Raw genomic sequence first — 12,108 nt, 5'->3', positions numbered from 1 at the left:
TTTGTGCAAAATTGTATGTTTAGTAATTAAGTGACCATGCAGATTGCAGAGAGGCAGAAGGCACTTGAAATAATTAGGTGAGGTGCATCATGTTTCTGTCACAACATAACTAATTCTGTAGCTACTACCTAAAATACAGTGAAGATTTGGTTATTTCACCATTTACTTGGGAAACTAGCTTGGACGTATGCCAAGTTGTGTTGGTCTTGTTTGTGATTTAGCCCAGTATATAGTCCCTTCTTGGTGGCTTAATTCACAGTAAAAAAAAAAAACTCTGGCTTATTGCTTTGTTGCCCTTGTACGCTTCCATGCAAAAATACCTTTCCCATTTCCTGTACTTTGCATACTCCACACAGGGACTGCTATCAAGTCCCTGCTCCACACTAGGATTTATAAACACAGAAATAGACAAGAAATAAACAGCTTTGTTGTTATCTCCTACTAAAAGACAAAAGTACCTTTCAATTTGGTATAATATTTCAGCATTATTTTTTAAACTCAAGCTTACTAGGACTAATGAGGAGGCATCCTTTTCTCTTTAGAAGACTAGGTGTGAGAAGTCGCTGTGTTGCTCCCCATGCAGTGTTGTCATTCTCTGTGCTGTACCTAGCTCCAAGGTCGACTCACCATCTCCAACTGCACTTTTAAAGGGAATATTATTCAGCATTTCTATGAAACTTGATTGTTTTGTTTTGTTTTGTTTGATGGTTACGAGCATTAAAAACATAATTTAAACTCCTTCCAAAACGAATACATTGTATTTCACAAAATTAGTCTGTTCTCAAAATGGTAGACATACCGAAGGAATACTGCTGATGTCCTGGGACAAGAATGTTGTACAAAAATTCAAAAGTTTTTTGCGCAAAACTATTCTGGCTTGTGGGAGTTTGATTTTTTTCAGAAAAAGAAAAGTCTGGCTCTTAGAGTTAAGTTTGACTTAGGATTTTTGTGAAACAACCCCCTGGACATCCTGCAGATCAGTTTTTAAACTGCAGCGATTAATATCTAAACTATTGTATTTCCATTCAAAATAGATATTATTAATTTCCCCCTATCTTTTCCACTTAGGTAACTGAGCACTGAGCATTGTTTCATCAAAACAAGTTGCAGGAGCAGCACAGACAACCTGTAACACGATGGGTGACGTAGATGCAATCGAGAGCGGGAAGCAGGAGTACACTCTGAGGCCACGCAACCGGGACTGGAAGGAGAGAACCAAGGTGTGGTTCAAGACCAACCTTCTTATCATCTTCACCATAGCGTCAGTACTTTGCGGGATCTTCCTTGGGATAGGTTTGAGGTCCGCAGAGCCTTCTAAAGATGCCATCCTCCTCATCGGTTTCCCTGGTGATGTACTCATGAGGATGCTGAAGATGCTGATTCTCCCTCTTATCGTCTCAAGCTTGATCACAGGTGAGTCTTCTTTAATGCTGTATTAGGGACTTTTAGATTTGCATGGACTGATACGTGTGACGTCCATTTAAGGCAGTGCATTAAGAGGACGTCAATCGTAGCAATCTACGTTGTTGTTCGGCAAATCTAAAAGTCCCTAAAGACCCAAATTAAGGACTCAATTTGAGCTTCAGTTTTGGCTTACTTGATGTAGACTCTAATTCAGATGTAGGAAAGACTTGACTTATTGTGAAACTGATAACTCAACCCCCTCTGTCTCACATTGATTTATGAACAAAGCTCAAATCAGAGACTCGCCTCGGCTAGCTCTTTGAGCTGACTTGTGCTGACTCTAGTCACATTAACAGAAAATACTTGTCAAGGAGCTCGACCACCTATTGACTTGATTTAACAGGGACTCGATCCCTACTGTCTTAACTTGATATTTAAGGATAGTTCAAAGTAAGAAGTCAATTTGCTAACCCTGTGAGCTGACTTGAGCGTACTGGAGTCACAGATAGAAATGACTTGTCATGTAGCCCAAGGACCTATTGACTTCATGTGACTGGTACTCAATCCCTGCTGTCTCAACTCAACATATGGGTATAGCTTGAGTCAGAGACTCAACTTTATAGCTTTTTGAGCTGATGTATGTAAGCTGACTGGTTTCACAGAGAGAAACTCAACTCAATCAAACTAGGATTCAATCCTTGCTGTCTCATATGAACATAGCTCTAGGATACAGCTGTTTTGCAGTGTCTTGTGTTTAAAATTTAGACAAATGTAGGAGTCAATCTTGACCCCTGCTTACCCAACTGAACAAAAAAAGCCAGCTTTAGCTACATCACTTTCAGTGTTTTAATAGCTTGAGTCTTATTCTCAGATTTGGTGACGGTATAGGAGGAAAAGTTTAGACTTGACACTCTATTGACTCTTCCCTAAACTTGACCCTTGTTGAATCAACATGAAATATCAGTTTAGCTTTAGGGACTCAATTATGCTTGTTGAGTCATGGACTCAAGTCCAACTCAAAGGTGAGAGGCTCGACATCCAGATGGCTCAATTCTGAGCTTTACCTGATTCTTATATACTTTAATAATAATGATGATAATAATAATAGGCATTTCTATAGCGCCATCTATCTAGATAATTATATTCCGAGGCACATTTATTATTACCCCGGCTTTAGCCTAGCAGCTGTTCATACAGCGCTCCAGCATTTCAAGGAATTGATTCCTGCCAGGTACCCATATACATCACCTGGGTTGATTGTGGCAAATGTAGATCAATGTCTTGTCAAAGTCATTAGTGCCGCGGCAGGACTCGAACCGCGGACCTTGCGATCGACATTCCGGCGACGGATCCACTCGACCACGACACCTCTACCTTTAATTGACCAATTTAGAAACATCCATTTTTTTTCTTCAGGTCTTTACCATAAACAGATATATTCTAATGGAATATGTGCAAAGATATGTTTATGAGTTTTAGAAGTTGCTTCAGTGGTTGCACTTAATTTCCAGCTAACAAAGCACACCTGTTAATTGTTTCCATCATCACCACCCTGTTTAGGTCTAACGGGCCTTGACGCCAAATCTAGCGGAAAGTTAGGCGGGAGGGCGCTTCTCTACTACTTCTGCACGACCTGCATCGCCGTCATCATTGGAATCATCCTGGTAGTAGCCATCCGCCCCGGGAGAGAGAACATCAAGAAGAATCTCGGAGACGGTAACCAAGTGAAGGAGCTCACCACCCTGGATGCGTTCCTAGACCTCCTCAGGTAAGAAGATGGACCATTTCTATCAGATGTTGCATTAAAAAGAGGGAGCATAATATTCCTAAACTTCGCTGTTAAGCAGGGTTGTCCACAAACCACATGTGAATTTGAAACTTGGAATGACTATGAACTGATATGTGCCAAGTTCAAAATCTCTTGTCGCCTTGGTCCATACTAAGGCTCACTCAATGGCTCACTCTAGGGCTCTAAAGGGTTATTATTTGCTCTCTGGTGCAACCTCAGCCATATTTGGGAGAATTTTCAACAAATAGTATGATTAATACTTACAAAATAATTTGGTTGTAAATAGATTTTAACATGTCACTGATTTTCAAACCTGTAGTTTCAAGCTTCAAAACTGCAGCTTTTTTTCGAATATGTAATTTGGACATCAGCCTGGACATTGGCCTGGTTTTTAGCCTGAGACCTCTTGGTTTTGAGATCACTTCTCTGCCGCAGGGCCATCATGTCTTTATTACTTTTCTGTTATTCCAACCTTTTCTTAAATTGAATATCCTTACTCAAAGAACAGTTCATTGGAAAGTCTAAGTTGTAATCCACCGATTTAGAAAGAGCAATGTTCCACAATAATAATGCTCTTTCAGTATTTCTATTTAGCCTCTCATTTAACTAAATAAGGAACTGCAAAACGAAAATAAGATTGGGTTCGTCACCCTAAAGTACAACTACTGGTACCTCTCCAAGTTTTCTCGCAAAATACTGTTTAGAAAGATCCATCATATTTCCTCCTTTCTGACTGTTCAGTTCTCTCTTCTATAATTTGTTTGGCTCCCAAACTGCTGAGTACTTATATTTTAACAAGAACCCTGGATTTTCTTATTACAAGATGCACTAAGACCCCTTTTGTCTCTTTTTTTATGGGGGGACAGAAGAAAAAATATCCCATTTCGTTCTTCATGTTTTAAAATAGGTTTCTCCCCAATGCCGGGGCCTGAGGTGGTGTTTCTTTCAACTGTACCACCTGAACAAATCAACCACATGTTGCTAATAGGCCAAGATGTTTTCAAGCTCTTCCTCATTATCTGTGAGAAGTTTGCAGTGGAGCCAGCTTGACAAAATGGTTCTTTGTTGATCTTAGATTGGACAGATGTACCCTTTGAAGGAGGACATTTATGCCCTCCTGCCTCCTGACACCCCCTCCCCCTTCTTCATCTCAAAGCATGCATGGCCCACCTCTGTGTTACTATAGGTCTGTCGTCATCAGCCCGAGTTGGTCAAATACATGTAGCTCACTATTTTGTGATCTGGGAAATTACAAATCACGTCTTCATTAGTTCAAAACTCAAGCCCGAGAAATTTGCTCAGTGTTTATGCATAGTGCGAGTCTTTGGGCTGGTGAAGACAGTCCACAAATAGCCCAAGATATCTTGGGAAGATTTCCCGACCAAATAGCCCGCTATTTGCATGGTCGCTTGCCAAATAGCCAGCTATTTCCTGATCTGGCGAATTTCCCCGATCAGAAATAGCGGGCTATTTGGCCAGCTCGGGCTAACAAAGATAGTCGTATTGATATTTTCTGTTTTGATCCAGGAAGACGTTAACTTTTAATTGTACACAGAGATAATACCCTTCTGCTCCTAACAGATAATACTCTTTGTCAGTTGGTGCAAGAAGGGCACTCACAAAGAATATCATTTGTTGTTAGAGGTGACATTGTGAAATATGGAAGTCATTAGACTAGAAGGGTTAAATGGGCCTGAGAGAGAAAGAGAGAGAAAGAGATAGAGAGAGGGAGAGAGGGAGAGAGAGAGAGAGAGAGAGAGAGGGGGAAGACAGAAAGAGAAAGAGGGGGGGGGGGGGGAGAGAAACATATTCTTTAAGCTGATTTTTCTTACCTTTGGCTAGCTTGTATTTATGTTTGACAGATTCAAAGAGAACCCAGAATTCTTAAGACTTAGATTTAAAACAAGCGTGACTCAACATGACGTGCGAACTATACACATGCTTCTGGCTATCAAACAAGCATTGTCGTTACTAATCTCATGTACTCACCAAATGATTCCTGACGGTAAATTGAGCATGACGCTGAACATTGAACCCTGACAAACATCATTTTAAGGAACATTCACATGAAAGATTTTAAAAAATGGAGACTTCCAGAAGACATGCTTTACCTAGAATTAAGTGTCCCCCAAAAGTTGTGAAAAATTCCCAGGACATTTATTCTTCACAGATTATGTTTACATACATGTATACCTTCTCAAAATGTTTTTGTAAATTTCTATGACTCTTAGTTTAGATTGTTCTGAGAAGATACAAAGTTTATTTATTCACAGTGTCTGTATCCTATACTCCAGACAATGCGGTAGTCCAGGTTCCCTTCACTGCAAGTAAAGAAAGAATTAATATGGACGTTCCAAAAGAACTGGGTCATGTTTGATTTATAATAGTCCAGAACAAGGATGTCTACTGTATACAATTTATCTTTATGGAATAATAAATCAATTTTGAGGTCATTCTGACTTTGTTGGGTTAATTGCCCTTTGACATGTTAACCCTATTTCTACAACTCACCAAAATGATATCCAAAAAAATCCATTCCCTGTCCCCCCCCCCCCCCCCCTCAACCATCAAAATAAATTGAGGCCTTTGGAATTTAGGTCCAAACAAACATAATCTATATAATAATACTGTAAGGCGTCGAGGGGGGTATCTGGGGAGTGTTTCGGCTCCATTTTACAGCGCCCAAATCTCCCCTCCCGCCCGCCCCCGGTCGTCGGCGGGCGGTCCCGCGGACGGACGACGTTTTAATCCACCCATTTGGCCACGTCCCCGTTCGAACTTCGGTCGTGGTCGCCGTCGACGTCGATAAAGGCGGTTTCGGGGTCCCGGGGAGGACGGGCGGACGAGAGCACGGCGGGCGTGGTGGATTGCAAGGAGGCGACGAACCTGTGAGAGCGAGTCGGGAAGGCGTGCATCCGCCCTCTATGCAATCAACAAAGAGACTCACAGCGGACGAGAATCCACTTCTGTCAATGGGTGTAGCACATCACGTAGTAACGGTTGTGGCTTACCCCGAGTTTAGGCCTCTTGCTATAGGATACGCTTTGTAGCATGTAAGAGAAATACACATTAACAGATGACTCACACGGGTGAGGGGATGTAAAAAAATGCACGCTCTCACGGGTTGGGCTTACCCGTGTTATGCGTCTTTTTATAGGATATATGCTTTGTAGGCCAGCCCGGACCTGCTGCGTGTACGAACGCGAATGTATGCGATGATTCTACGCTCACCGTCTCACGCACAGCTCAGTCGCTTCGTCTTTGATTCTATGATGATTGCCGTGATTTGTATATAGTTTACGTGAATAGAGGTATGCAAGCAGGGTTACTTTGGTATTATCCTGTTCATGTTTACTGAATTTTGAAAATCATTCTTCAAAGTAAAGTTTTCACAAGAAATTCATCGTAACTGACAGTTCAGTTGCAAGCTAGCTGCCGTGAGGCACGGGCAGTGCAGTGCGCCACTCCTGCCGAGCACTGTCGGAACTGTGACTGTGTGTGAGGTGGGGTGAGCTGAGCTGAGCTATTATAGAGTAGACTCGACAACATTTTGAAATTGCTCTTATTGCCCCTATATTTCAATATAGTTTCGTGACTATAGAGGTATGAAACCTGAGCTTAGATCGCGATTATTCTGTCCATGTATAGTTGTATGCTAAATTTCGATAATCATTTTTCAAAGTAAAGTTTTCACAAGAAAATCAGACGGTGGTTTAAAAACATAGCCATTGGCATTGTCTATAGCTGGATAGAATACTTTTACTATGATACAGTTCCTTCATCAAATCAATGCATTAAAACGGGTATTACGGTGCGTCATTCATGGTCAAACAGCGTTATAAAAATCGTCTAGATTCTAGGCCTAGACCTTATATATATATGTGATGTAGTAGAAATAGGATGTGATGTTTAATGGAAAAAATTAATCAGTAATCATAGCTATCTCTAGCCCTTTTCTTCCCCAGAACTCTGGGGCTTAAAACCGGCCGTAATTGCAGCAGATGCTGTATTTTCTGAGCTGAAGTGAATTTTCATTTTTTTAAATTGAACCGGTTGATATATTTCATTGACGTTTCTTACAGGTATTCGGACAATGATCCCGGTCAACTTGATACCTCATTCATGAATAACGGAGCTGTATTTCTTGCGTACGCGAAGAAAATGACCGAAAAGAAGCTCGCCACGCAAACACAGAAATTTATGAATATCAATCATTATTTTTAATTAAAATATAATAGGTCTATTTTAAATTTAAATCAGTCAAGTCTTTATTTGATATTTATTAGCTTATTTTTAATTAAAATATAATATTTTAAATTTAAATCAGTCAAGTCTTAATTTGATATTTATTAGCTTATTTCATGATGAAATCAATTATAAATACAATTGTAAATAGAATTGTTATATATGTCAATCTTTACGGAAGCTAAAGGCTGAAAAGTTTGATGCCGCGGACGAACGCAAAATGGCTGCCACAGCAAAGAGCGCCCGTTTAACGGGCGCAAACAGCTAGTCTATATAAGTAATACGCTAAGGCTCCGCGGGGGGCGCGACGTCTCGGCGAGCCTTTGTATTCTATTGTTTTTTAATGAGATCGCCGACCCAAGTTGGTGCGGCTATCTCCTCCTGAACCCTCCCCTCGGGGTACCGGTGACCGGTGCCGTCGTCCGCGGGAGAGTCTACTCTAGCGAATTGGCTATACTCCGCCCGAGGTCCTCCTCCGTGTCGACGTCCAGGGCGAAAACAGACGCGACATGCATAATGCAGGATATGCGTGACGACAGAGATACCTCATGGATATTCAACATTACATCCGTAGACACACGACCGATGACTTGTATACACAAAAATCGGTCGTAAAAAAAACTCGAACCATATTCCATACCTTACCTGGCTTACCATGTCGCACGCAAGTACGCCAAAACACGTACATTTTCGCAGTTGCGAGATCGAGACGGAGCGTAGGGCTCGAGTTTTTGGCGGTCGATTTTGTTTCGGTAGAAGCTGAATCTAGACCATGAACCACTAAACATCGCGAAACTGCAATCAATTTCCATCACGAATTCACGATTGCTGCAATATTATAAAGTTTCCATAAATAGAGGTATGAAATTAAAGCCTATTTTGTGATGTTCTCGCCATGTTTACGTAATTTTGATAATCATTTCTTCAAAGTAAAGAAAATCAGACAAAATCACCGTAACTGTGCATTGCCACTGTGTAGTGTGTGTGAGATGAGCTGAGTTGCAGTTGAAAGTGTGTGAGTTGAATTCGAGTCGAAGAGATTTGACACTTTGAAATTGTTGGTTTGCATCATTATTGCCGCGATTTCAATATAGTTTCGTGAATAGATGTACGAAACCTGAGCTTAGAATTAGTAAAAGTATTACTAGACTCTAATGTCTACGTTTTTAAAAGACTGTTTGATTTTCCTGTGAAAATTTTACTTTGAAAAATGATTATCGAAATTCATGGTCAGAAATAATCACAATCTAGGGTCTATTATGTTACAGTTCTTGCATCAAATCAATGCATGAAAACTTAGTTATTGAACTAGAAAAATGTTTTTTTTTTTAAATAGGCAATTATGAAGTAGGAAGCCTGAAACCTAATAGCCTACTAAACAAATCTCAACAAAGTGTAGGCCTATCCTTATATGAATTAATGAAAAAGTAGCCCCAGAAAAAAGAGCCCCCGAAAATTTCCCTAAAATTTAAAATGGAGCCCCCGAAATGAAAAACTTTTTTTTCGCCAGCCTACGCATAACCTACGCAGGGACTATTTCCCCATTAATACGCAGCCTAATTTCTGCGTAGTCGGTACGCCACACTACGAAAATTTTTTTTTGCCTGCACACCCCCTCTAGAATCCCGCGGATTTCCGCGGGTCCTGAGTTGAGTGTATATATAATATAGGCGTGGGGTCCACGGGTTTCAAGGGGCCATAAACCCCCAAAAGCTCGGGGGTTACGTCTTTCAAAGTTGGGGGGGGGGGGGGAGAGATCAGATCGCAGCGAGTTGAGTGTATATATAATATAGGCGTGGGGTCCACGGGTTTCAAGGGGCCATAAACCCCCGAAAGCTCGGGGGTTTTAGGCGTATAGGGTCAGATGAGCATATTTTTAATACTTTATTTGTGACACTTGCGGGTCGCTAATTGGCGTGGGGTCAATACGTAGAGTTGCGTAGTGTTGCGTAACAACTACGCTGGCCTACGTTACTATATGCTGAGGGACGGAAAGGGGTACGCAAGATAAACAAAAACAATTCAACCTGTTTAATTTTTTTCGCCAGCCTACGCATAACCTACGCAGGGACTATTTCCCCATTAATATGCAGCCTAATTTCTGCGTAGTCGGTACGCCACACTACGGAACTCTACGCAGTTCCAGTGGCTTAAAGAATAACTACCGGTACAGTTGGATTGTTTTTTTAATTTTTATATAAGGCCAAATTAAAAAAAAAACATGTTTAGCTTCCTGTTTTTTTGAAAAATGAGAAGGAGGCCCTTTTTTAAAAAAATTTTCTTTCAAAATGGCCGCTCCGTACATTTTTCCTGACATTCAGGCTATTTTTCAAGATGGCGGCCGACAATTTTTTTTTTCTTTTTTAAAATCAGAAATACATTTTAGCACTGCTTTTCATGTTTTTTTTCTTTCAAAAAAAAAAAAAAAAATAAAAAAAAAAAAAAAAAAATAGGAGGCGGCCCCCAAAAAGGAAGCAGGCTGGGACGCTGTTTTTTTTTTCTTTCAAAAAAAAAAAAAAAAAAAAAAAAAAAAAAAACTTTTCAAAAAATTTCAAAAAAAAAAATAGGAGGCGGCCCCCAAAAAGGAAGCGGGCGGGGACGCTTAACATGTATATTTCTTAATGGCCTGAATGGCAAATAAAGTTCTTGGTGGTTTTAATTTAGACAGTCTCTATATCTATTTACACCCCCCGCACCCCTCTAGGATCCCGCGGATTTCCGCGGGTCCTGCTAGTATATGTATGATTTCCTAAAAGTTTTTTGAAAACGTGTCAACAGAAAATATCCATGGAGTTAAATGTTCTTTAAGAAGAGATCCCTAGAAGTTTAGACCCTGCATGACACAGTGTCTTTGTGAGTTGGAACTTTGATTTTAAGTCATAAAATCTCAATATTTTTTCTTAATATCTATACATCATTAAGCACTCATTTACCATGATATGCACATGAGCTCATATGGAACAAAGTCATGAATGATGATGAGATTAATGTATTTTGCAGTCCATCTGTTAAATGACTTTAATACACTATGATTAAATTCAGAGAAGAGGTCAACTTAGTCGACATAGGCTGAAGTAGAAAGTGGAGGTTTATGAAATTTTTTAAAAAATAGAAAAAATTCCCTTGCCCATTTTGAAATAGCTATCACAAAAACAATCACAAGAATTTGTTCTATTAAGATGAGTCTTTGTTACAATTTTCTTTTCACATTTCGTTTCTGATTTAGAGAATAAACTTTACCAAGATTTAAAGAGAAGGTTAAGTTCTGGGAAGAGGTGAAAAATAATTTGTGAGCGTTACTCATTCTTATTATGCAAGTGTGGAAGAACATCAGATAAGACATGTTCCCTGAAAAGCATGGCTCTTCAAATGCCTTCTTATTCTAAATATGCATGTAACATCGTAAAAATCGGGGGCCGGCTTTTTACGCCACGTGTAGTCCCATATACATCTTTCTGTGTACAGTGTTTGTAATTTTACCAAGTCTTGGCCAAATTTCTTATCATTTTGATGATTCCAGAACCTTGCAATACACACAAATTCTTATATGCTAGATGATCAACCTTTTCTGGTCGGTTCCACACAGTTTCTTTCACAATGCAATCGCATGACCAGAACTCAACTTCATCTTTAAGTTTTGCTTGGTGACTGAATCCCAATCTAGGAACCCATTTATTGATATGATAAAGATCTTTGGACAGATTGTGGGAAATGTCGGTTTGATCACTTACTGGTATAAGTCAACTCAAAAGGGCCATTTACACAGCAAACAAAAGCTGTCAGTTTGTCTCACAATGAGATTTTTGTTGGAAGTTGCTAGGCAGCTACCCATTAACACAATATAAAAAAAAAAACATTGCAAAAAGTTTCCCCTCTCCCTCTTTCTTTCTTCCCCTCTCTCTTTCTTTACTATCATCTCTCTATTATTAGCATGTTAAACAGTGAAGTAAAGATAAACAAAATCCTTTTTTCTCATGGTTTTCTGAAAGAGCTATTACTTTTTGTTTAAGAAGAAATTGAAAATTCCCGTAACATTATTCTCTGCTTTATTAAAAAAAAAGGGAAACTGCACATTTGTCATAATATTGACCCAGTTCATTTCCTCTCTTTTTTAAAAGCTGCCTTTCTGTTCTTATTGCTTTTTAAAAAGAGTTTGCCACTTTTTAAATACTAAGATTTAAGGCCTGCCCCAACCAGGAGATTATTGATATTTTTGTTTTCGCCTGCTTTTTGCTCCTCTCACCCATGGCTGTTGTATATGTCCCTTCCTCCTCGCCATCCATCCTCCACATTGGTCACTCCATTTATCTCCCTGTTCTTTTGAATGTTTTCTAAAGGTTTCTGTTTTCTTTCTTTTTCTTTCCCCTCTCCTCCTCTCCCCCTCTCCCCTCTCCCCTCTCCCCCTCTACCCCTCCCCCACACCCACATACTCACATCACACAACAACACACATTCATTTTCTCAATTTTTTTTTCTTTTTCCTTTTTATTTTCCCTTCCCTCACCCTATATCTCATAGTGTCTTTCTCTGTCTCTCTCTCTCTGTCTCTCTCTCTCTCTCTCTCTCTCTCTCTCCCCTTCTCTCTCTCTCTTTTACCCTTTTCTCTCTCTCTCTCTCTCTCTCTTTCCTCTTTTCTCTCTCTCTCTCTCTTTCCTCTTCTCTCTCCCTCT

The 12,108-nt window shown here is 40.0% G+C and overlaps 1 protein-coding gene across 3 annotated transcripts in view; it reads left to right on the top strand.

Moving 5' to 3' along the window:
- LOC592280 (excitatory amino acid transporter) overlaps positions 1 to 12,108 on the top strand; it is a 63,396-nt gene that overhangs the window by 33,381 nt on the left and 17,907 nt on the right. For all 3 annotated transcript variants that reach the window (XM_011681720.2, XM_030987843.1, XM_011681723.2), the window contains exons 3-4: positions 1,069 to 1,413; positions 2,965 to 3,172. In XM_011681720.2, the coding sequence (XP_011680022.1) occupies positions 1,137 to 1,413; positions 2,965 to 3,172 (485 nt within the window). In that variant the 5' untranslated portion in view covers positions 1,069 to 1,136. The remainder of the gene's footprint in view (positions 1 to 1,068; positions 1,414 to 2,964; positions 3,173 to 12,108) is intronic.

Source organism: Strongylocentrotus purpuratus, unplaced genomic scaffold (assembly GCF_000002235.5).
Source record: "Strongylocentrotus purpuratus isolate Spur 01 unplaced genomic scaffold, Spur_5.0 spur5_scaffold_17, whole genome shotgun sequence".
In the NCBI taxonomy this organism is placed as follows: domain Eukaryota; kingdom Metazoa; phylum Echinodermata; class Echinoidea; order Camarodonta; family Strongylocentrotidae; genus Strongylocentrotus; species Strongylocentrotus purpuratus.
This window is presented reverse-complemented; position numbering and strand designations above follow the sequence as displayed.